We start from the raw sequence: 25,980 nt of genomic DNA, 5'->3' as shown, positions 1-25,980 counted from the left end.
GACGGCATACCTGCTGGTGAGACACTTAAAACTAGAAAACCATCACTTGACGGTACTAAGAAAATGGAGAAATTAACAGGAATCCAAGTGTTGTGCCTGGAAAGGAACAGGAAAGTAGGATGCTCAGGAAACAGCAGACCTAAGAGTCTGTTCTGGAGAGAACTTGGGCTGAGAACAGCAGAAACAGCTAAATGAGCTACTTTCCAGAAGTTAATTATGTCTTTACATTGGTATATTAACAATATCTTAGAGAAGCTGTAACGGTAACCAAATTGCAGAAAAAATAAAAATGTTCATAGGCCATATTTAAAAATATAGTTTAAATGAGTTCCATAAATTTTATATACCTACTTACACCACCTATTAAATAAAAGAATGCCATGAGGAATCAGCATTGCATTCACCAAGTCACTCCTCAGACTATCTTCTTCTGCAATGAAAAAGATCAGGGCTGTGTATTAACAATTTTATATAAAATTTTCTCTCCAATATTTTGATGTTGAATAAAGCCTGAAATGTAGAAGTACATTTTTTCCATTTGCATTATTAGCAGACTGTGATCTGGTGTGGAGATTCTAATGATGAAAAAGACTTGAACTCCTACTGGAAGGTCTGTCACCTTTGCTACACTTGAATGGCTTCTCCTGGGCATGGATTCTTTAGCGTTGAGTAAGGGGTAGAATAGGACTGAATCCTCCCACGTGCATATGTATTTATTACATTCATAGGCTTTCTGCATGGAATGAATTTGATGCTGAGCAAGGTAGTTACTTTGACTGAAGGCTATTTCACATTTATTATGGTGATAGAATTTTATTCCAGTTAAGAATTCTCCAATGGTGACTAAGGTATGAAAACGGCATGAAGCATTTACCACATTCAATATATTCGTAGATTTTCTCATTGGTATAGGTTTGCAGATGTCGATGAAGTTTAACACTGGCAAATAGTCTTCCTGCATTCGTCACATTCAGAGGGTTTCTCTCTGGTGTCGATTCTCTGATGCTGAATGAAGGTTGAGCTGTGACTGAAGGCTTCACCACCTTCAGTGCGTGTATGCTTTCTCCCTGGTATAACCTCTCAGATGTTGAAGGAGGCCTGAATCTGACTAAAGGTCTCTCCGCGTTCATCACATTCATAAGGTTTCTCTTTGGTATGAATTCTTTGATGTTGAACGAGGTGTGCTCTCTGACCGAGGTTCTTTTCCCATACGTCACAATCAAAGGCTTTTTCTCTGGTGAGGACTTCCTGCTGAAGAACAAGGTCTGAGCCGTGACTGAAACTTTCCTCATATTCGCTACACTCATAGGATTTCTCTCGCCCGTGGATTTTGTGATGCTGAATAAGGCATGAAGTTTGACCAAAAGCTTTTCCACATTCGTTACATTCATGTGGTTTCTCTCCTGTGTGAATTCTTTGATGCTGAATAAGATGGGAATTCAGCCTGAAGTCTTTGCCACATTCATTACACGTATAGGGCTTTTCTCTGAGATGAATTCCTTGATGTTTAACAAAGGTCAACCCACAATCACTGTATTCATAGGCTTTCTCTTCACAGTGGACTTTCTGATGTTCGGCAAGGTAGGAGGTATGGTGGAAGTCACTGCCACATATAGTACACTTACAGGGCATCTCTCTGTGAACCTTCTGATGCTGAGTAAGATGTACACTACGACTGAAAACTCTTTCACAATTACTACATTTATAAGACTTTGCTCTAGTGTGAATCCTCTTATGCGGAGTTATGTCAGAGCTCTGACTACAGGACTTTTCAGATGCGTCACAGGATTTATCAGATGCTTCACATTTATAGGGTTTTTCTCTAGTGTGTATTCTTTTATGTCGACTAAGACTTGAACTCTGACTGAAAGATTTTTCACATTCTTTACACTTGTAGGGTTTCTCTCTAGTATGAATTCTCTGATGTCTAGAAAGGGCAGAGCTCTGATGGAAGACCTTCTCACATGCATCACATTTGTAGGATTTCTCAGTGGCAGGAATGCTGTCACATTTACTAAGGTGGGAGACATCCATTAAGCTTTCCTTATATTCACTACTCTGAACATCCTGTATGAGATTTATTTGTTCTTGTTTCCCAGCAGCTGAATTCTGGTTCACCCCCATGTCATACTTATCAGTGTCATCAATATTCTGAATTCTAAGAACTCTCTGATCCGTATCCAGGGTAGAGTCCAGACTGAAGCTTTTTTCAGGTTCATGACATTCATTGTTGTCACTGGTGAAGGCTTTCTTGCTGATTGTTATTTGCCTAAACTCTCTCTCCAGAAACAGAAATTTCCTTAGGATTTCCTGAAGCCTTTCTAATCTGTCCTCAGGTTTAGACACTTCTCTAGTCCCAGGAACTTGGGCAATATCCTTTTTGAGTCTTCCTACTCTCACCTTGTACGAATGTACTTCTTCCAAAATTTCCTGCTTAGGAATCAACAGCTTGTTCTCTTCTCTGGTCTCTCCATCTGATTCAATATATAAATAGAAAATGCAAATGTAATCTGTACCCTGTGCTTGGGTGGGGGGGAACCTCAGAGAGGAGAAAATTAAATAATCTAGAATTTACTAAAATGAAAAGTTTATTTACTCTGAAGTAGAGGCACAAAATCTCAACAGCAGATGTAAGGGCATGAACAGGAGCAATGAGGTTAATGCACAAATGGTTCAGGGTGTGGTAAAACAGAGGACGGAACCAATTAAGATGGTTCAAAGCAGGTAATAGGGAAGTAATTCAAAAGATTTATAGGGACCCAGTACAACTTGTGGGTGAAAAGGGATAAAATAAATGCAAAGAATTCATCAAAACTGAAGGGAAAACAAAGGAGCTTGCCATCTGGTGTAGAGACCGAGCTCTTCATTCTGACTGCCAAAGTGGCTACAGTTTGGCTCAACAATTTGAATCTTACTTCCCTACTAATTCCATCGGATTGATTCTACCTTACTCACCTGAGCAGTCATCTCTTAAGACTTCTCTATTCTTAGTTTCCAGATCAAAGACCTGTAGATCTTGTTCCCGCAGGGAGATCCCATCAGGCTTGGAAATTGGAAATCCTGCTCACAGAGAAGGAAATGGGATGTGGCGATTTATCCCCCAGACACTACACAAAGCCACTGTTTCTCTTAACTAATGGTTAATGGAGAAAGAAAGTAAATTCTTAGAAGACATTAGGGAAGTCCTGGAGAATGAGAAGGGCAAGGATCCTCTACAAGGAGCTCCTACTTGTGCTCCAGAAAGAGGTGTGTTATGGGGCAAGTTGATGACTTTGGGGAAAGTGTTCATTTAAACACTACTCAGACAAGGGAACTGGTGCATGAGTGTGTACCTGTCTTCATAAAAGTGATCTTCTTCAGCTATTGCCTATAGATCAATCTTTGGATTAGACCCGGTCAAAAGGGAGGTCATCAAAATATACCTTTGCTGGACTGGAGAAAGGCGAATACTAAAAACACCCATTGTGGGGTGAGCTAAACTGCAGCAACACAATCACTGAAGACTGAATAAACATTCCAAGAACCAATCTTAAGAAACGTCACGAATCTCAATTTGCTTCAGTGCACATGAGGAAACAACAAAAAAAACCACATTCTTACACATCAGGAGCTTACACTCTTCTTTATTCAACAAACATCTATGAGGCGCCTCCCATTTGGAAAGTATATAGACACAGATATAAGCAACTAAGTATAATACGATAGAGAGGCAAATTCAGTAAACGTGCACCTTAACATAAAATTGCCTTTCTTGGGGCGCCTGGGTGGCTCAGTGGGTTAAAGCCTCTGCCTTCAGCTCAGGTCATGATCCCAGGGTCCTGGTATTGAGCCCCACATCAGGCTCTCTGCTCAGCGGTGAGCCTGCTTTCTCCTCTCTCTCTGCCTGCCTCTCTTGGCTCACGTAATGGGACTGTTAGGATCTTATCTCTTTTAAAGCAAAACCAAAAAGCAGTCTGATCCTGAGGGAGACACAACTATCAAAGTATCAAAGGGCCAGTTTTTATACATCTTCAGCTCAAGTCTTCTAGAAGCACACATACAACGGCTAGCTCAAGCCCATCAACTTCAAAAGCCTTTCTTTCTACTTACTGAATAGCTACACAATTTATTAGTTGTTCCTCTTATCCTGACATGTCACTATATAGTGGAGTTTATAGATTTTTATTTAATTGGTTTCAGGAATTATCATCTCTACATTATTTGTAAACTTTTACTAGCAGGAACCACACATCTAGTATCTTCTTTTGATTTATTTACTTAAGAGTCACTTACTGAAAAAAAATTAAAAACAATTAAAAAAGAAGTTACTTATTGAGTGCCAATTTTGTGTCCTGGTGTCAACATATCACAGATAACCGGTTTCTAAAAGGGCACTGGGCCTGGAAAATATGACAAACCAACAGCTGTCCTCTTGGAATTCCATATGGGAGCCTACAAATGGGCAGATACAGAACACACATAAGAAAGGCATTTACTGGGGCGCCTGGGTGGCTCAGTGGGTTAAAGTCTCTGCCTTCAGCTCGGTCGTGATCTCAGGGTCCTGGGATCGAGCCCCACGTCGAGCTCTCTGCTCGGCAGGGAGCCTGCTTCTTCCCTATCTCTCTGCCTGCCTCTCTGCCTGCTTGTAATCTCTATCAAATAAATAAATAAAATATTTAAAAAAAAAAAAAAGAAAGGCATTTACTGTGTTTCTGATTTTCTGCTGGGCTTTAATAGTCTATTCCCCCCTTTGGATGCTTATTTAGTTGAAGTCCTCCATGCCAAATGAAATAGTTGCTAAGTTTAAAAAAAAAAAGGTTAGCATGGCTTGAAGCAGCAAATATTCTGCTTGAATTCTGATAACAGAATTTGTAATTTTACCTCGGGTATCAGCTAAAGTATTTTTTTTAAATATTTTATTTATTTATTTGACAGACAGAGATCAAAAGTAGACAGAGAGGCGGGCAGAGAGAGAGGAGGAAGCAGGCTCCCTGCTGAGCAGAGAGCCCAATGTGGGGCTCCATTCCAGGACCCTGAGATCATGACCTGAGCTGAAGGCAGAGGCTTTAACCCACTGAGCCAACCAGGTGCCCCAGCTAAAGTATTTCTAAGTATTTGATAACTGAAGCAAATTTTGCTTATTTATTCTATATCTACACCTATCACCTACAGACAACAAAAAGACTGTCTCAACGTGGAAGGAAGCATTTGATTTTATTTTTTGAAAGATTTTATTTATCTATGAGAGAGATCACAAGTAGGCAGACAAACAGAGAGATGGGGGGAAGAAGGCTCCCTGCTGAGCAGAGATCCCAATGCAGGGCTTGATCCCAGGACCCTGAGATCATGACCTGAGCCAAAGGCAGAGGCTTAACCCACTGAGCCACCCAGGCACCCCAGAAGCATTTGATTTTAATCGTGCTTAAGTTAATGCAGTCAAGGATAAAAGAAAAAGCTTAGTAGGCAGTTAGAGATAAAAGACTAGAGTTTTGGGACGCCTGGGTGGCTCAGTTGGTTAAGCCGGCCACCTTTGGCTCAGATCATGATCCCCAGGTCTTGGGATCAAGTCCCATATCAAGCTTCTTGCTTGGCGGGGACACTGCTTCTCCCTCTCCCACTCTCCCTGCTTGTGTTCCCTCTCCCACTGTGTCTTTGTCAAAAAAATAAATATCTTTAAAAAAATATCTGTATCATCAGTATCATTAAAATAATTAAGCTAACACTTACTGCACATTTGGTAGATCCAAAGTACCACACCAAGAACTTTATAAATTTTCACTAACTTAATAGAAATCCTAACTTCATGAAGTAGAAACCACCACTGTACCCATTTAACAAATAAGAAAACAAAGACTGACAATTTAAGTAACTCGCCCTGGAGCGCCTGAGTGGCTCAATGGGTTAAGCCTCTGTCTTCAGTTTGGGTCATGATCTCAGGGTCCTGGGATCGAGCCCCGCATCAGGCTCTCTGCTCAGTAGGGAACCTGCTTCCCCCTCTCCCTCCGCCTGCCTCTCTGCCTACTTGTGATATCTCTCTCTCCCCCTCTCTGTCAAATAAATAAATAAATGAATGAATGAATGAATGAATGAAAGAAATCTTAAAAAAAAAAAAAAAGGTAACTCACCCGAGATCACAACAACTAGCAAACCTAGGGCTCAACACCAGTCTTTCAGAACCTGGCTTTTACATAATCTGCTAGTCAAAAATAATGGTTGTGAATGAAATCTGTCCTTTCCTCCAACATACATACAGAAAGACAACAGAAGATCAACATACTGACAAAGGAGTAAAAAGTAAATAAATAAAATAAATAAAAAGAAGACACAGTGGTGCCTGAGTGGCTCAGCTGGTTAAGCGTCTACCTTTGGCTCAGATCATGATCCTGGAGTCCTGGGATCGAGTCCCATCTCAGACTCCCCGCTCTGCTTCTCCCTTTGTTCACCGCCCCACCCCACCCCCGACCAACCCCACTCATCTTCTTTCTCTCTCTCCCCCCCCCAAAAAAAAAAAAAAAAAAAAAAAAGAGGACAGAGAAATAGTTATTAGAGTAATACACGGAGAGCCAGGACCCAACAGATTTGCAGTCATGGACGTTCTAATTAAAAGCAAACTAGGGGCACCTCGGTGGCTCAGTTGGTTAAGCGACTGCCTTTGGCTCAGGTCATGATCCTGGAATCCTGGGATCGAGTCCCACATCAGGCTCCCAGCTCCATGAGGAGTGTGCTTCTCCCTCTGAGTTTCTCCCCTGTCATTCTCTCTCTCACTATCAAATAAATAAATAAAATCTTTAAAAAAAAAAAAAAAACTTTTAAAAGCAAACTAAAAGATCACATAGTGTCGGGACGCCTGGGTGGCTCAGTTGGTTGGACGACTGCCTTCGGCTCAGGTCATGATCCCAGGGTCCCGGGATCGAGTCCTGCATCAGGCTCCCAGCTCCATGGGGAGTCTGCGTCGCTCTCTGACCTTCTCCTCGCTCATGCTCTCACTGTCTCTCTCTCAAATAAATAAATAAATAAAATCTTAAAAAAAAATCACATAGTGTCAAAGAAATGAAAGTCTCTTTAAAATAAAAATCCAAACTCCTTTACAAAAGTATGAGCAATATTCAATTTGAGGAAATTAAAGAAAGAAAGAACTATAATTAACTATAAAGAAAGAACTTGAACACACTCCTGAAATTTGTTTATATTAAAAAATCTAGGGGCGCCTGGGTGGCTCAGTGGGTTAAAGCCTCTGCCTTCGGCTCGGGTCGTGATCCCAGGGTCCTGGGATCGAGCCCCATGTCGGGCTCTCTGCTCAGTTGGGAGCCTGCTTCCTCCTCTCTCTCTCTGCCTGTCTCTTGGCCTACTTGTAATCTCTGCCTGTCAAATAAATAAATAAAAATCTTTAAAAAAAAAAAAAATCTAGGGGCGCCTGGGTGGGTCAGTGGGTTAAAGTCTCTGCCTTGGGACGCCTGGGTGGCTCAGTTGGTTAAGCAGCTGCCTTCGGCTCAGGTCATGATCCCAGTGTCCTGGGATCGAGTCCCACATCGGGCTCCTTGCTCAGCAGGGAGCCTGCTTCTCCCTCTGCCTCTGTCTACCATTCTGTCTGCCTGTGCTCGCTCTCTCCCCCTCTCTCCCTCTGATAAATGAATAAAATCTTTAAAAAAAAAATAAAATAAAATAAAAAAAAATAAAGTCTCTGCCTTCAGCTCAGGTCATGATCCCAGCATCCTGGGATAGAGCCCCAAATGGGGCTCTCTGCTCGGCGGGGAGCCTGCTTCCCCTCGCCCCCGCCTGCCTCTCTACCTACTTGTGATCTCTGTCAAATAAATAAATTAAATCTTTAAAAAAAAATAATCTAGTCTGGGGCACCCGGGTGGTTCAGTTGGTTAAGCATCCGACTCTTGATCTCAGCTCAGGTCTTGATCTCAGGTTGTGAGTTCAAGCCCTGCTTTGGGCTCCATGCTAATCACGGAGCCTACTTAAAAATTAAAAAAATTTTTTTATTCTGATCTATAGCTCTTTTCCCTTGCAGTCCTTTCTAAAACAACATTGAAGGAACTACCACAAACCAGGTCCTTACACACATGTAATTTAATCTAATTTCATCCTGGGCATAAATTTAATCTTTGGCATAATCCCAGAAAGGCAGACATTATTTTTCATGTTTTATAGTTGAAGAAAATGAATACCAGTTTAAATAACCTGCTCGATGTAAGATGAACCCAAGTCTGATTCCACAGTTTATATTCTTTCCAGTCTAACATTCTAAGGGTCACAGGAAGCATTAAGGCAGGTTTTCTTGCCATCACCCTGAATGCCTTTTTCCTAAATTTTAAAGTCAGAACTCTATGCCTTCAAAACACGCCTTTGCAATTAATTTTTCCTATCTAAAATTATTTAATCTTGGGCACCTCGGTGGCTCAGTTGGTTAAGCGATTGCCTTCGGCTCAGGTCATGATCCCAGAGTCTGGATCCAGTCCCACATTGGGCTCCCTGCTCAGGAGGGAGCCTGTTCTTCTGACCCTCCCACCTCTCATGCTCTCTCTCATTCCCTCTCAAATAAATAAAATCTTTAAAATAAATAAATAAAAATTATTTTATCCTTTATTAAAATCTTTTTATTTTTGAAATTTAAACCTTGACAGTGTTCCAATGAGATTTATTTTAACTTAATCTGGTCTTTAAAAATGACATTTAAAATTCACCTCATTATTTGGTTTGTTGCCTATACCAGTTATGCTAAGATTTTAGTCACCTAGAAGCTTTATGCCCTTCTTCTTGGTCCTTAATACACAAAATCTTTCCTTAGTAATACTGTTCTAAGGTAGAGACCTATTGTTTTTAAATTTATTTATTTGAGAGCAAGCAAGAGAAGCAACTCCCCACTGAGAAGGGGGCCAGAAGCGGGGTGGATCCCATGACCCTGGGATCATGACCTTAGCCACAGGCAGCTGTTTAACCAACTGAGCCACCCAGGCACCCCTAGATACCTATTTTAATGGAACATATCCCTACACAATTTTATTTCTTCTCCAATGCATGTTTTGTTTTTTAAAGATTTTTATATTTGACAGAGACAGTGAGAGCAGGAACACGAGGAGGGGGAGTGGGAAAGGGAGAAGCAGACCCCTCGCTGAGCAAGAAGCCTGATGTGGGGCCTAATCCCAGGACCCTGGGACCATGACTTGAGCTGAAGGCAGACATCTAACGACTGAGCCACCCAGGCGCCCCTCGAATGCATGTTCTTTCTGCTCCCAAACTGTACAACCTAATGCCCATCTGTCCAATTTTTCTAACTGGATGGATTTTTCTAATTGTAATCAGAGTATAAAGCCACAAGACTACTTTTAAAAAACACATGTGAGGCCCCTGGGTGGCAGAGTCAATTGAGCATCCACTCAGTTTCCACTCAGGTTGTGATCTCAGGGCGGTGACCTCAGGGTAGTGAGACCAAGCCCTATGTTAGTCTCTGCAGTCAGCACTGAATCTGTTTGGGACTTTCTCTCCCTCTGACCCTCCCCACCGCGTGCGCGTGTGCTCTCTCTCTCTCAAGACATAGATGGATAAATCTTTTAAAAAAAAAAAACACTGCAGGGGTGCCTGGGTGGCTCAGTGGGTTAAAGTCTCTGCCTTCGGCTCAGGTCATGATCCCAGGGTCCTAGGATCAAGCCCCGCATCAGGCTCTTTGCTCAGCAGCGAGCCTGCTTCCCCTTCTCTCTCTGTCTGCTTCTCTGCCTACTTGTGATTTCTCTGTCAAGTAAGTAAATAAAATCTTAAAAAAAAAAAACAAAAAAAACACTGTATGTGGTTGGACTAATTGTCCTAAGGGGCGTAACAGTGAAAAAGAGCATGAGCTTCAGATTCAGATCTGAGTCCTACGCCTAGTTCTGACCCTGAGTGGATCCCTTAACTTTTGAGCCTGAGTTTCCTCAGGTATAAGATAGAGTAACATCTGCTCACAGGGTTAACAAGGATTAACTGCTCACAAGGATTAAATGAGATATGTATCGTACCTTGTAACACACTGGCTCGTCAATAAATAGTAAAGAGACATGGCAGTAAAAGACATTCTATACAAAATCATTTTTGTTTTCATGACATCAACTTCCAAAAGGAAAGAGTATGTGCCAAACATTTCCTGATTTATTAACTTACTTAACAACCAGAATTCTGATAGGCATGTTTCTAATGATGTCATTGAATAAGGCCCCCACCACACTGACCCTGTGTGAAATGCAAACCAGACCACTTTCCTAAGTCACGGAAAACTTCCTTTTGGGTATGATCCTCAAGCCAGTAATTCACTCGCTGTCAACAGAACACACTTCAGATTTAGTAATGAAAAATATGACTTTTTACTTTTCTATTCTTTTACTCAGCTGTTCATACTCTGTATATTTAGCACTATCTAGTAGAAGCACTTACCCAAAGGAACAAAGTTCTGATGTCTGTGACAACTGAGCTACTGCAGTGGGAAAAAGATGTGAACTTGACAGTGAGGCTGCTAAGTCAGGAACTGAATTACAATGCCCGTATTTTACAACACCAAACATTAAGCTAATTACATGTGTAAACTTACATTTCAGTTGGAGTTTGCTGAGCCTAAAAATATAAAAATAATTTCCTAAGAACTATAAAAAGGAATTACTGAAAAGATGCTGCTTACTTGGTCACAAAAGCAAGGTGAACGGCGGGGGTGGGGGGTTCTTGTATGCATTTGTACCCAGTATGTGTGCATGTGCATGTGTGTCCTGTACTTGTGCAGAGATGACACAGGAAATGGGATAAAATTCAGTCTAATAGCACGCTGTGCTACTAGGCTGATTAAAGTGCTAGGAAGTTTGTTTACTCCAAAAAGTAGACAGGTTAACTGTTGGAAATTATGTAATTATTAGATAAAATTAACAGTAGTTTACAATTACATCACTTTACAGTTTACAAAGTTGTTAAATATACATTCAATTTGATACCCTGAAATAAAAAAATTAAACTCTTTCGCCCTCCCATTTCCCATCCATCAAGGACAGAGCTAAGGAACACTTGATCAGGAAAGGTTATTTAAATTCATCAATCTGTATAGCACCACAAAGAATAAAGGGGACAAAGTCAGGGCCTTGGGACGGGGAGATAGGGACTTAAAGGAGAAGACTAGAGTGTTCAACATGAGGAAAGCCCAGGGGTCACAGGAAAGTCAGACCAGAGAAGGGGCAGGTCATATTCACTACAGAAAAGAGGGGTGCACAGCATATGTTCCACATTCTAAAATAACATGAAAAGATTATAACTGAAGAGCTGGAGTTGAACTTTGTGGTTTCTCAGAACACAAGTAGCTGACCACCGACCATGGCTTTTGAATGAACTCAGAACACAGGTTCAAAATTCATCTGGTTGCAACGGAGGGCCTCCTTGGCCCTTCCGAAATTTAACAAAGGTCATCTGAGGAGCTGCAATTTTACATACTGGTGGCATCCTGAGAGCATCAATCAAGTGTGATATCTTACAATCGTGGAAAAGGAGCTTCCGAGCGGGGACGAGCAATATCGATGGGAAGCCGATACTTGGGCCATCTCTTGGAGATTCCTGCTGAAAGAACTGCAAGTGTTTCTCCAGAGAAAGCACTTGCCTGGGTATGACTCAGGGCCGGGCAGGAATTCACACTATGAATCCGGGTGGTAGGAAGGCGGAGAAGTATGCCTATAAAGATCAAAGAGCCAGGAATGGGAAACACACTAAAAACCTTCCCGGTGGGCAGGCTGCCTCCCCACAGGTAAAAAGACTGCTTTAACCCTGAGCATAATCAAGGAGACAAAGGAACACCCTGGATGCCACCAGCATAGGCAAAGCCAAAAAAAAAAAAAAAAGAGAGAGAGAGAGAAAGAAAAGAAAAAAATGTGATTAAATACATACATGTATTTGGGGGGGGGGGGGCAGAAGCAGAGACCAGCAAAAAAAAAAAAAAGGAAAAGGAGCAATGCTCACATCAAGGGGCTGCCAACAGCCCTGCTGATGCCCCTCTAGAGCACTATTAGGGGCCCAATCCCAGCAGCCCACTGTACCGCCCAAATGACAAAGGAGAGACTCCGTTTAAAGCTGAAACTTCTGCTGCTCCGGGTAAGGTTACTTAGGACTACCATCTGGATGACTCACTGAAAATAGACTCGCAGTGAGTCATGTCTTTAAATGAAGTCTCTCACACTCTGCCTCTTGGAGATGAGTTTAGGAATGTTAAGAGGTGAGGGATCATTCAGCAAGGATTTTAGCCTATTTAAAAAAGGATTCCTTCTTCCAAGGTAAATGAAAAACTTTCAGATACAGGGGCATTGAATTACCAGGAAGGAACGTGTCTGCTTGTGGATTGGGAGACCTTAAGGTCCCTCTCATAAAAAGGGAAAAGATAGAGAAGGTAAGAACTTAGGCAAAGCACAGCAAGTTTCCCTTTTCTAACAGGAAACGGATGCCCCACAAAAGCAGGAATCATTAATTAAAGATAAGGAGTACAAGGTCTCCTCTTGAAACCCACTCCCCCAAGAAAACCCACTCCCAGATGAGATGACCTTGAAGATGGAGGATTCAGAGGTTCTAACACCTGGAATCTGAGCCACACTGTACTTTCTCAGAGACCTGGCACCTCCTCAGAAACAAGGAAGTAAAGAAATCCTAATAGGTAAACTGAAAAATAAGAAAGTCCTTACCCAGTGAAACCACGTTCCCATAATTCTCTAACATCACTTCTCTGTAGAGATCCCTCTGAACAGGGTCCAGGCATCCCCATTCCTCTCGAGTAAGGTGCACAGCCACATCCTCGAATGTCACAAACTCCTGAAATAACACAGCCTGGCTGCTCTGGGGAATGAGGCCACTACAGCATTGTGGCCAGAAAATGAAGGAGATGACACAGAGAGAGTGACCAGTGTACGGCAAAGTTGGGGAGGAGGGAAAACAGACTAGAAACTCGGGAATAAGTTCCATAACCTTTAAAATCTAATAAACTCCCATCACAGCACTAGGGACAGAGAAGGAATAGAGTTTACTGGTGGAGGTGGGGACATGGGGAGGTGGTTTCTGTGAAGTCCAGGTCTCTGAAGAGGGTCAATTCCGAAACTGGGGTCTGCTATTGAAAAAAATTCAAGGCCGGGTTTACGGATGGGATGAGGGAAGGGCCACACTCAATCAGTAGCAAGAGTCCCTGAGGAAAAAGCAGAGGGTTCCTCAGCTCACCTGGTACCTGGCTGTCAGGAGCGTAGCTGCCTGGTCTCCTGGGCTTCCCTCATGGGGAAGAGCAGGCACCTGGGGAACAGGTGGAGCTGAGGGAGGAGAGAGGAGCCAAGAGTGAGAGCAACCCTTCCCCAGGGCTCCCTGACAGAAGAGGGAGTCAGCGGGACCCTTCTTCACATCAACATTCTAGTAAAACCAGTGAATGTTTCTCAGGTACCGAGTGCATCTACTCTGCTCCTTCTCAACATCAGCATGACCTCCTTACCCATGTTTAGGCCAGTGATTCAGGATTTTCTTATAAAATATCACCATATTCTTAGGACAGAACATTCTTCTAACAAGAGGGTTAAGTACTGTACCTGTTTTGCAGATGGGCAAAGCAAAGCACAAAGACTTGCAGTGACTTGTCCAGAGAAATGACTACTTAGTTGATTTACTGTTACATAAATTTTAGTAAGCCTTCGTGTGAATGGACACTGTCTCTGTAACCACTGCGTAAGGCTCCCAAGAATAAGGAATGGTCGTCTGTTTCCTCACAACCTTTTCCACACTCCCACAACGCCCCACAGCACTCTACACACCACAGCACTCAACTGGTGTTGCTGACACTTAAGTTATTTCAGGCAATGCAGTCGGCCACAGCAATTTAAAACAAGGTTCTTACAAAACACGAGAAGTACAAAACACATCAACCTATTTATAAAGATGTTACTGTTGAGTCAATATGTGATATGTGTACACTCGTACAGGCGTTACGCTCGACCCAAGAATTAAATGGTTGCTTTTTGGGCCAAAATTAGATTAGTCACAAACACTGCAGCTGCAATAGAATGGCAGGTGGCAAAGCTTGCAAAATCATCAAGGAGGGAAGAAACTAAGTGAAGGGAACAGGGGAAGAGAAGGGCCCTAACTCTAAGAGGAAGTAAAAGCGAGGCAAGGATTGTGATACAGCAAAAGCAGCATATCTTAAAAATTTTTCTGGATGTGAAACCAGGATAAAGTGAAGGTTGTATGAATGGAAAAAAAAAAAAAAAAAAGCCAAAGCAGAGTGAATGACCACCACTCTGCCTATTAAAGAAAGATGGGCTGTCCTTAAGAGGCCAAGATCAGGACTGAACTGAGTCACATCGGTCCCTCCCTTCCAGACCTCCCCTAGGGGCCATCTTCTTAGAGAAGTCCCCGGCCTCTCTCGTACCAGACCCAGAAGCCCCACTGTATCCCCATTCTCTTGGATTTCAGTGCTCTCTCTCAGCCTTACCCCCGTTGAGCTCCTGTTCCATGTCGGTGTCCTGTGCGAACGGAGGCTCTGGGGACAGACCCTCAGACAGGCTCTCCAAAGACTGAAACTGGACAACAGGTGATCCAACTGCTTCCTGGGCGGATATTTCCTCCATCCCTGTTCTGAAGGACAAGGACCATCACTGCCCGGTCAGACTGTGAGAATTTATTGTACTAAGCTAAGTCAGCCCATCCTTTTACCTCCTCAGGACTTAGCCAAGTATCTTACACGCTGCAGATACTCAACAGAAACAGTTAATAATGACTAACCACCTAAATAAAACAGAAAGAAAAAATGGAAATTATTCCCTTTCAAATATTTAAGAGCCAAATCAAATGGTCCAATTGGGAAGCTTTAAATTCCACTTATTCAGCATTTATGGTATTTCGGGGTGGGGGGGGGATCAAGCAAGCCCAACTTTTAAGGCTTCTGCCTTCGGCTCAGGTCATGATCCCGGGGTCCTGGGATAGACCCCCACGTTGGGCTCTCTGCTCGGCAGGGAGCCTGCTTTCCGCCACCCACCCCGCTGCCACCCACCCCCCGTCTGTGTCTCTGCCTACTTGTGATCTCTGTCCGCCAAATGAATAAATAAAATCTTAAATTAAAAAAAAAAAAGCCCAACTTAATAAACATTTCTGAAGAAAATTTAAAATATTTGAAATGTACAAACTTCTTTCAAGGGTCAAGTTTGTACCCAGAGAAACATACTAGTTATGATTACTTTTTTTTTTTTTAAGCAGCACCCCCCCCCCCCAGGCATTACTTGGCAAGCACTCTGCCTGCCCACTGTGATTTACTAAATGGGCTTGCCTAATGACAAAATTCCCATTTGGTGGGGGAGGGGGGTGGTCATACAGTTCAGCAACGCAGACGAGTTGGGCAGGCCGTTTTCCACGGCCCTGACAGTGATCCAGGGAAGAGCTGCGTCTCAAACAGTTTGGCTCGCGTCCTTCAGATCCAAGGACGCCACAGGGCTCCGTCCCGCTTCCACAACCCTCAGCAACCGCCCTGGCGCCCAGCCCTCCGAAGGCCTCGCCCGGCGCTGTCCTCCTCCCACTTCCCTGTTAGGTGAAGACGCGCTCCCCGAAGGGCGGGGAGGGCCTCAGACACCCAGCTCGCACCACAGCAGGGTCACCGGGCCCCGGCGGCGAGGCCCTAGTCCGCGGGGCGTCAGGGTGAAACCTGACTGAAGAGAAACAGGCCCTCGCACCCCGGCCCTGAAGCGCTCCTGGGGACGGAAACCGCCGTCGGCCGGAACGGAGCTCCGCCTCCTCCTTCCCAGGAGCCTAAACCAACGGCGACGCCTACCGCGACCCCAGAACGGCTGCCGGGCACTCACCCGTGCTGAGGGACAGGCCAGGCGGCCGTCCCGTCGCGGACACCCTCGCTCTAGGAGCAGCCCCAGGGTTTCCGGGGTCGCTCTAGACCGCTTGGAGCCCGGCGCTTCTCAGTGGCACTTCCGGAGGCGGAGTCCGACGACCGTGGGCGGAAGGGAGGGCCCCGGATGAGGGCCCCGGATGAGGGCCCCGGATGAGGGCCCCGGATGAGGGCCCCGGATGAGGGCCCCGGATGAGGGCCCCGGATGAGGGCCCCGGATGAGGGCCCCGGATGAGGGCCCCGGATGAGGGCCCCGGATGAGGGTTTTTAGCGTGGTTTTTTGTGTGCTTTTCCTGTATGACGTCCCTCGGTGCTGATCCCGCTGGCAGCTTTTGTAGCCAGTCTACTAGTAGTGACCGCGACAGCCCCGAATTTGGGAAAGCGACCCCGCTGGCCCTTCCCTGATTCCAGCCAGCAGTGGAGACCCCGTGGGGTGGTGGCCGCCCAGGTGGTGTGTGTGTGGCTCGGGGGCGAGAAGGAGTGGTGGACCTCATGGTCTTACTTCCTTAAGTCAGCGGGTGGGGGAAACAGCATAGGGGTACAAAATACACTGATTATTGTTTTTAAGATTTTATGTTATGGGGGAACCTGGGTGGCTCAATGGGTTAAATCCTCTGCCTTCGGCTCAGGTCATGATCCCAGGGTTCTGGGATCCAGCCCCACATCGAGCTCTCTGCTCGGCGGGGAGCCTGCTTCCCTCTCTCTTTGCCTGCCTCTCTGCCTACTTGGGATCTGTATCTGTCAAATAAATAAATAAAATCTTTTTAAAAAAAGATTTTATGTTATGTTTTATGTTATGTTGTGTCGTGTTATGTTATTTTTTAGAGAGAGATGGGGATGAAGTCAGAGAATCTCAAGCAGACTCATCAGTGATTGCTGTGGGCCTTGATCCCATGACCCTGACATCAGACCTGAGTTGAAACCAGGAGCCTGTCCCTTAACTGTGCTACCCCAGGCGCCCCCAAATTACACTGATTAAAGCGAGGGTGGAAGGCGTTTGGGTCATATTGATGAGGGAGCAGGAGGCTGGCTGAGGACACAGCAAAAGCTGGCGCCTTGCACCCCCTTTTCACCTGCTCCCCTCCATATGTGTGGCATTCCTCAGGCACCCATGACTGCCATAAAACGATAAATGGTTAACTTGCAGGGATCGCAATCCTGCAGAACAGGAATCTCCCTTGCTCTACAAGATGTCCTAGAGACCTAAACAGGGAGGTTAACTTATCAATAGCACAAATTTCCAGAGGCAAATAACTCTTGGTTCCTGAAGCCCTAATGTCCTCCTCCCACCATAAACTGGAGGAGATTGGGGTAGAAAGGAATGTAGATGATGGCCGGATCATAATGCCCCACCAAGAATCCCCCATTATCTTGATGTTAGTGCCTGAACTAAAGACGACATTGATCAAGCCATAATGGCAAAGACTCCCCCCAGCACCTTGTAGACCCTCCCTAGCATGTGAGAACTCTGTCGAAATCCCCCATTCCTTCACCACCTCCCCCCCAACCGTGGGGTATATAACATGCCCACCTTCACAACCTGGGGCAGCCGCATCTCCGCCTGCCCACGGGCCCTGTCCCCGTGCTCTAATAAATCACCTTTTGCACCAACGACGTCTTAAGAATTCTTTCTTTAGTCGTCGGCTCCGAACCTCCTCACCCCACCGAACCTGACTTAGGTTCTGGGACTTCATCAGTATGAGGACCACAAAAAATCGTGGGATCAGAATCTATAAATTTTTGGGGGGAGGGACAGAGCATTGAGGAAGTTGGAGTTTCCTCAGAGAAATTGAGCCTGGAAGACAGCTGCGCTGCTGGTGGAAAAACTAGCTTGTACAGAAATGGACAGGTAAAGCAGGGAGCATGAGGACGGAGGGGGAGGGCTGTGCCAGAAATTTGTGACCTCCCAGGTCCTTAGAAAATGGCGTATCTTGGGTTGGAATTGGACTGGCAAGTCTCTTAAAGAATAAAAAGTTATTTGCAGGGACCCCTGGGTGGCTCAGTGGGTTAAGCCTCTGCCTTCGGCTCAGGTCATGATCCCAGGATCCTGGGATCAAGCCCTGCATGGGGCTCTCTACTCAGCAGGGAGCCTGCCTCCTCCTCTCTCTGCCTGCCTCTCTGCCTACTTGTGATCTCTGTCAAATAAATAAATAAAGTCTTTTAAAAAAAAGTATTTTGCAAGGGACTTTAGATATTAGTCCTTTAAGTTTACAAATCAAGTGTGATCCTTTAATGACATTTGACATTTCAAATTAAATACAAGAAAAATCAAAAGTGTAGTAATCACATGCTTTTTCAAATTCCAACGGCCTCTCGAGATTCCCTTTCCTTCTTGAGGATCATTGATCTAATGCAACTTCCTACTATGACACAATCTCTAGCCAAGTTGTCCGGCAGGATGGAGTCAGAAGTCAGTTGTTTGCTGTACAGCTCCAGTCTGAAACTTTTTCTTTTGATGAGCAAAAATATACCCGCTAGTGATGCTTGTTCCTTTTGAGATTCCTGGGACCGTAGATGGCACATTACTCCCTCCTCTTCGTTAACAACTCTTCTAATGTTCTCGGATCACTGTGAGTTTGGGGCTTTTACCTGAGTTGCCATTTCTCCAAAGGTGGTACCAATTAGGCAGCTGCATTTCTGCCCCAGAAGTGAGCAAACTACAGCAGGGATGCATTTGTGTCTTAAGCTTTAGCTGACTCATGCAGTTTGCTCCAGTGAGAGGGCCTTGGGAGGCACTCATTTAAGAGTCCACTTCTTGGGGCACCTGGATGGCTCAGTCAGTTGAGCATCTGATTCTTGGTTTCAGCTCTGGTTATGATCTCAGGGTTGTGGGATCGGACTCTGCACGTGGAAGAGTCTGCTTGCTTGTTCCTCTCCCTCTGTTCCTCCCTCCATGTCCTCTCTCTTCTCTCTTTAAATAAATAAAATCTTAAAAAAAAAAAAAAGGGTCCACTTCTCTTCAGTAGGCATCTGTCCCTAACAAAAAGAAACTAATTTTGCTTTTGAACAAAAATAATCTTTCAACAGTTCTTCAGATGACATAGGTGACAACATTTAGCCATCTCTTAAAAGTTGTTTTTGGGGTGCCTGGGTGGCTCAGTAAGTTAAAGCCTCTGGCCTTTGGCTCAGGTCGTGATCCCAGGGTCCTGGGATCGAGCCCCACGTCGGACTCTCTGCTCAGCGGGGAGCCTGCTTCCTCCTCTCTCTCTGCCTGCCTCTCTGCCTACTTGTGATCTCTGCCTGTCAAATAAATAAATAAAATCTTTAAAAAAAAAGTTGTCATTTTTATCTTACACTGCATTGCTTTGAAGAAAAATATATGAACAACTATTCCCAAGGGATTGAGCACTTTCTTAGTCTTTCCTATATGCCCACCATTGAACTAGTTAATGATAGTTACAAAAGAGGGAAAATATTACATCAGAATTGACACAAGCTCTAAACATGGAGTTTTCCCTGACTGCTTTATCTCCACCGGCACCATCATCTGAGGGTTTATAGAATGCCTTATCCATTAGACATACCTTAAATCAAGGAATACTTTTTATGGTCAAGGAGGTCTGACAATGAGCTTGTAACTGCAGAATTCGTGGTGCTTACTCATCACCCAAAAGCAGCTATCTGATAGAACTGTGGAATGGGTAGGGTACCTGAGTGGCCTAGTTGGTTGGGCATCTGCCTTTCTTTGGCTCATGTCATGATCCCAGGGTTCTGGAATCCAGCCCTGTGTCAGGTTCCCTGCTCAGTGAGGAGCCTGCTTCTCTCCCTCTGCTTGTGCTCCCTCTCTTTGTCATATAAATAAATAAAATCTTTAAAAACTATGGAATGGTATCTTGAAGACTCAGCTAAATTACAACTTGCAACGTTGGGGAGCTGTCCTCTAGGATACAGTATATGCACTGATAACTCGAACCAATAACACAATATTTTGTCTCCAATAGTATATGAGTACAGGAACCAAGTGGTACGGGGGCAGCTCCTATTACTATCATATGCTGTAACTCACTTGTGGAATTTGTGCTTCATATCTCCAAACCCAGAGTCTTTTGGGTTATGTTCTGATTTGCAGGAAGAATATTTCTTCTAGGAGCTACATTAAGTCTTCAAGTGAACTGGAAAGTAAGAATATCACCAGGCTCCTTAAGGTTCCTTGTGCCAGTTGATCAGCAGGCAAAGAATGGAGTTATTAGGGGTGCCTGGGTGGCTCGGTGGGCTAAGCCGCTGCCTTCGGCTCAGGTCATGATCTCAGGGTCCTGGGATCGAGTCCCACATCGGGCTCTCTGCTCAGCGGGGAGCCTGCTTCCTCCTCTCTCTCTGCCTGCCTCTCTGCCTACTTGTGATTTCTCTCTGTCAAATAAATAAAATCTTTAAAAAAAAAAAAAGAATGGAGTTATTAAGGCCCTCCCAGTCCCTGCTGCACACACTACATAAATACAAAAACACCCAGCAATCTACAGTCATTAAGCTACCTCCCTGAACCTTTTAGGCACTTTAGTGTAGGAATGGGGCCAGAGGAGGGGGAAGTAGGGATGAAGGGGAGAGCACAAGGTTTAGACAAGAAAAAATGCATAACAATGTAATCGCTCTTAAGATGACTTGGAACACTGGAAGGAACTTTGAAGAAGTACGTAGAGGAAGAAATTGTAGGACTATGGGGTCTTCAAGGAGGACCATAGTTTAGTAAGCGACAACCACATCAAGGTCAAACCTCATAGTGAATGGGATATTATGTAGGGCTTGGAAGGTCACTCAGGATATCACCTGGTCATTGGTTGCCTCCGTAGTATGTGGCTCTTCCTTTTGTGGGTTTTCCCTTGTGCTCAAACTTGTCTTGGAATTTGGAGTGTCAGTCTTTCAAGGTCTTGATTCTGGTTTTATAAAAGGTGAGGTTTCTTGATCTCCCTAAGTAATGGTAAAAGCCATAACTATTGTGTTAACATTTTGACAGCAAAATTGGACTCACTGCAGTAATTACGTTATTATGAGGCTGAAAACTCCCTGGTAACACTATCCAAGCTCAGAATCTCACCACTGTCTGGTACTCAAGAAGTCTGTTACCCACATAAAATTTCTGAAAATACTGCCCATTCAAGTGGCAGTACGTAATCAGGGTCCCCAGAGAAGCCACCACTTGGGTTTTGTGAAAACATTGATTCTTGTCTTTGATATTCCTCTGTCCAGATTTTTGTTACAGTTCCTCTGACACAGACACACCGTCACTGAGCCCTATTGTTTGATAATAACCAGAATTCTTAGGATTATTGCCATCAATAAACGTGTAGGTAGTCGAGCAGGATGGTGTCAAAGGACATTTAAGCCTCCTTTTCCGAGGTGGGAGAAGCTGAGCTGAGGTGAGAGCCCCCCCAAAACCAGACTCAGCGATTGGAGAACAAGGCGGCAGTCCTCCCGCGTTCCTAGAGTTGACCCCGAAAGGCTGGGGTGGACGCTCTTCCGGCTTCCGTGAGCCGCGCAAACGGACGCGCGCCCTCGGGATCATGGCGACCGCAGGGGGCTTGGGTCCAAAGGTGCTGCCCTTCGACCCCCTCCCCCCCGGAGTCATCTCCCTTTTCTGTCCCAGCTCCCCTAGACTTCTCCGGGGTTTACGGTGAGACGCGGGCCCGGCCTGGGAGGATGGGCGGGGACAGAAATGGATGTGTAGAGCCGTGTTCCGCGACTTCCCTCGCCGAGACTGCCCCCGACGGGTGGAGGACGGTCCACGTCTCCCATCCTGCATCCCAGCCTCGGCCGGAGGACGCGCCGTCTCCGGGCAGACACCCCCGGATCCAAGCGGAAGGGGAACGGCGTTTTGTTTTCCGGCCTAGGATGGAGGTGCCTCAGGGACCGTAGAGAGGCAGTCCGCTGCGTGCCTCACCTGTCCTCAGTTTTCACTCCAGAGGGTAGCGGACAAAAGGATCCTGACCTAATACGTGTTCCCCAGTTGTTCGCATTTCTTTTCTTTTTGGTGAGGGCTTTTTAACCTGAGTTCTCAGAGACCCTGAAATGTAAAATGAGGAAGTCCCACGAGGTTATCAAGCTCCACGGACCTTTTTCGTTTTCTTTTTAAGATTTTATTTATTTGACAGAAAGAGTACAAGCAAGCAGAGAAGCAGGCAGAGAGAGAGGAAGGGAAGCAGGCTCCCCGCTGAGCAGGGAGCCCGATGTGGGGCTCGATTCCGGGATCCTGGGATCATGACCTGAGCCGAAGGCAGAGGCTTTAACCCACTGAGCCACCCAGGCGCCCCCGGACCTTTTTCTTTTAAGGGGACGGCTTTACTAAGCCTCCTGAATGTTTGCAGATCTTTTGCACATCCCCAAGCCCATCGCCAATGATGGTGGTGATTAGTGTTCGAAACCTAGTGGATAAAGTGATTTGGATGCAGTAGGAAAAGATTACATACGCTTCACTCTTTTCCTTGCAGTTTCTGAACTTTCTGATTTTTACATGTCTGTTTTCAGACATCAGGTGGATTTTTCAGTTGTGCAGGGTGATTGTGCTTGACCTCAAGCGGTGAAGGGACTCCTGAGGATGCAGTGGAAAGTGTGTTGGGCTACTAGGAGACTATTTCCAGTGCTCTCTCTGCCACCGATTAGCAGGATGATCCTGGACAGAACACCACCAGGTATCAATTTTGTCCAAAGTAAAATTAACTAGATCATCTCAAAGGGCCCTTCCAACTTGGAAATTCGTTGATAAATGAATTTAACTGAAAAATCCACCTGGCCCAAACCTAATGTCCCATCTCCCTTTTCTGCAATGCCACCAGAAATAGTTTCATCATTGAGAGAAAGTGGCAGAGGACCAAAAACAAAAAAATAGAGAGAGAGATCAGTGCTCAAAATATTGTATGCAATTAAGAAATCAATTGCAGAGAATTAATTGAAAGTTTACCAATGATACTTAATTTGCTGGAGAAGTAGGTTGGTTACACAGTGCAATGGGAGATACATAAGTTACTTACCCATGAACACAATTTCTGTACTTCAGATTTGTGCTACTATAAAACTCCTCCCATTCTTATTCAGATGTTTTACAAATAACTTGACAGTCTCTTAATTTATAAACGCCGTGCCCTTCCAGATATTGAAATACCAAGCCTATAAGGAATTTATTGATCTTTCTAAAAATGGGCAGCAAATACCTTTGTATTCAAACAAATATTTTTTAAATGTCTGTGGGTTGCAAGGAACTACATAGAATGACTTAAGGGCAACAATAAGAGCAAAAGACAGTCTGCTTTTGAGGGACAGTTGAGATAAGGCATGAAACCATTACAAATTAAATTTTAGGGTAAAAGCCATAAAAATATTACATATACCAAACTAGTAATGGAAGCAATGAATCCAAAGTTGAGAGAAGACTGGGTACTGGGATCATTCAAGGAATGTAAAGTAAAACCCCGTCTTTCTGCTTCTCTTGCCCAGAATCTTAGCACCACCACTCCTTGCAGGCCTCTTTAGGTCAGGGAGCAGTGACTGTGCTCCTGACCTCAGCCCTGTATCTTTTGAGTTTCACTTCCTCCATGTCCCTTCATTTTGATTCATACTCCTATTACGAGGGAATGCATCTAGGAACATGTGATTTCCCCCTTCAAAACTTTCCCACCTTTAAAACTTTGACCCAGATATCAAAGACTAAGATGCCTTTTCCTTCATCTTAAAAGACCAGAGACAGATGGGATTTTCTGAAGATCTATCATTAAATAAGAGAAATGAGCAAAAAAATTTAATAGTTGGAAGGTGAAGTTCATCAACACAAATGGTGACAGAATGTAAGTGATGTGAGATGGGGACCAAAGAAAAAGGAGGGGGCTATCAGGAATGATGAAGTGGATTTCGGTATTTTTCAAATATAAATACAGGTTTTAGTTTTTTTTCCCTGTGCCCCCTTGGGTCATCCTGTATACCCTACTTGTGTGGTCATTTTACGAGTGACCAGATCACTCTTTTTTTTTTTTTTTTTAAAGATTTTATTTATTTATTTGACAGAGAGAGATCACAGGTAGGTAGAGAGACTGGCAGAGAGAGAGAGAGGGAAGCAGGCTCCCTGCTGAGCAGAGAGCCCGATGCGGGACTTGATCCCAGGACCCTGAGATCATGACCTGAGCCGAAGGCATCGGCTTAACCCACTGAGCCACCCAGGCGCCCCCAGATCACTCTTTTATAGTGACTAGACGTCAGTGTAGCAGCATAGTTAGGACCCTGGGCTTCAGACTTCGGTTTGAGTAGTGGATCTATTACGCTGTGGTGTTAGACACAGTAGTTAATCTTCCTGAGCTTTTTAAAATAGAAGTAATTGTGTACTGCATAAGATTTCCATGGGTATTGAGCTGTATACGAAAACATAATGTAATGAACCGAATCTGTTAGCACACAGATACTATGACGTTCGATTTAGTGAATTGTCTTCATGACTCCTAGCATGAGGTGTTAGCATCGCAGTATGCTGTTACTTTATCATACTGCCATTAAATTTTTCTACTCTGCAGGATAGCAGAAACTGGTCTCCTAAAACATCTAGGACAAAAAGGACAGTCCTGCAGACAGACCCTGTTTGGATCAAGTAGGCCAGTTCTTTAAACCTGAACACCCAACTGCTGAGTCAGGGCATACCCAGGAGATGGAAGGCGTAGTGATAGTGAAAGTGGAGGAGGAAGATAAAGATGAAGACGACCATTTCCAAAGGGAAAGAAATAGCACAGAATCATCCCCACCATTTCTTAGACGGCCCACAACCATGAATGAGAGGGCCTTGTCATCATACTTGATTGCCTATCAGGTAGCAAAAGAAAATGGCTCACACAGCTGCTGAAAAAATTATTCTTCTAGCATGTATAGATATGGTACGGATCATTTTTGATGATAAATCAGCTAATAAATTAAGAACCATACCTCTTAGTGATAGTATGATATCTCGTCGAATCTGTACGATTGCAAAACACTTGGAGGCGATGCTTGTTGCACACTTGCAGACTGGGATTGATTTTGCAATCCAACTTGACGAGAGCACCGGTATCACAAGTTGTCCAGTACTCCTGGTTTATGTCAGATACATGTGGCAAGATGGTTTTACAGAGGATCTGTTGTGTTGTTTAAATTCAAATTCACACATAACTGGATTAGATTTGGTGAATTAGAAAAGTGCATTGTTGGTCAGTATAAATTGAACTGAGAAAGCTGTAAAGGAATTTCGAGTGATGGAGCGGCAGATATGACTGGGAAACATAACAGGGTTATTGAAAAGTTGTTAGAAGTAACACGTAACAGGGCTCTTTGGAATCACTGTTTTATTCATCAAGAAGCTTTGGTGTCAGGGCGCCTGGGTGGCCCAATGGGTTGAAGCCTCTGCCTTCAGCTCAGGTCATGATCTCAGGGTCCTGGGATCGAGCCCCGCATCAGGCTCTTTGCTCAGCGGTTAGCCTGCTTCCTCCTCTCTCTCTCTCTCTGTGCCTCTCTGCCTACTTGTGATCTCTGTCTGTCAAATAAATAAAATCTTTAAGAAAAAAAAAACCTTTTAAAATAAAGAGAGAGAGGGAGGGAAGGAAGGAAGAAGCAAGCTTTGGTGTCCAAGGAAATTCAACCAAGTCTAATGGGTGTATTGAAAAATGGAGTGAAAATTGTTCAGTTTATTAAGGGAAGCTCCCTGAACAGTCGACTTCTTGAAATATTCTGTTCAGAGATTGGAGTTAACTATACCCACTTACTGTTTCATACAGAAGTTCATTGGTTGTCACAGGAAAAATATTGAGTGAAGTATATGGATGAGATTTACATTTTCCTCATTGAAAAGCAATCTCATTTGGCAAATATTTTTGAAGATGACATTTGGGTAACAAAACTGGCCTATTTAAGTGATGTTTTTGGCTTTTTTTTTTTTTTTAAGATTTTATTTATTTGACAGACAAATCACAAACAGGCAGAGAGGCAGGCAGAGAGAGGGGAAGAAGCAGACTCCCTGCTAAGCAGAGAGCCCAATGCGGGCGGGGCTCGATCCCAGGACCCTGAGATCATGACCTGAGCTGAAGGCAGAGGCTTTAACCACTGAGCCACCCAGGCGCCCCAAGCATTTTTTTTTTTAGTAGATTGTATTTAAAGTATTAATAAAATTATATTTCGAATTTACTATGTTTCATTTTCCTATGTAGTAA

The 25,980-nt window shown here is 44.3% G+C and overlaps 2 protein-coding genes across 9 annotated transcripts in view; both read right to left on the bottom strand.

The window, feature by feature from the left end:
- The window catches only part of TMEM225B (transmembrane protein 225B), a 38,239-nt gene extending 35,792 nt beyond the window's left edge, over positions 1–2,447 (bottom strand). Inside the window, exon 1 of the mRNA XM_059155239.1 lies at positions 2,401–2,447. The gene's annotated coding sequence lies outside the window, so the exon portion shown is untranslated. The remainder of the gene's footprint in view (positions 1–2,400) is intronic.
- ZNF655 (zinc finger protein 655) lies at positions 947–15,948 on the bottom strand. Of its 8 annotated transcripts, XM_059155234.1 has the most exons (7): positions 15,314–15,573; positions 14,659–14,730; positions 14,438–14,580; positions 13,183–13,268; positions 12,657–12,783; positions 2,956–3,060; positions 947–2,474 (listed from the first exon to the last, which is right to left on the bottom strand). In XM_059155234.1, exons 3-7 carry the CDS (start codon positions 14,571–14,573, stop codon positions 1,081–1,083), a joined length of 1,848 nt encoding a protein of 615 aa, XP_059011217.1. In that variant the 5' UTR covers positions 14,574–14,580; positions 14,659–14,730; positions 15,314–15,573; the 3' UTR covers positions 947–1,080. The 8 variants fall into 8 exon arrangements, with proteins under 8 accessions (XP_059011217.1, XP_059011214.1, XP_059011218.1 ...); XM_059155231.1 differs by lacking the exons at positions 14,659–14,730; positions 15,314–15,573 and adding an exon at positions 15,798–15,948; XM_059155235.1 differs by lacking the exons at positions 14,659–14,730; positions 15,314–15,573 and adding an exon at positions 15,669–15,792.
- Positions 15,949–25,980: the final 10,032 nt, after the last annotated feature.

This window comes from Mustela lutreola, chromosome 17, assembly GCF_030435805.1.
Source record: "Mustela lutreola isolate mMusLut2 chromosome 17, mMusLut2.pri, whole genome shotgun sequence".
Lineage (NCBI taxonomy): Eukaryota > Metazoa > Chordata > Mammalia > Carnivora > Mustelidae > Mustela > Mustela lutreola.
Note: the sequence above shows the minus strand (reverse complement) of the source record. Positions and strands in the feature narration are given on the sequence as shown.

Coding starts and splice junctions, on each gene's coding strand:
- ZNF655 (XM_059155231.1), bottom strand. CDS start 14,573: ATGGAGGAAATATCCGCCCAGGAAGCAGTTGGATCACCTGTTGTCCAG. Junction 12,784..13,182: donor TCCTGACAGCCAGGTACCAG/GTGAGCTGAGGA, acceptor GTGTTATTTCAG/GAGTTTGTGACATTCGAGGA. Junction 2,475..2,955: donor CTTAAGAGATGACTGCTCAG/GTGAGTAAGGTA, acceptor ATATTGAATCAG/ATGGAGAGACCAGAGAAGAG.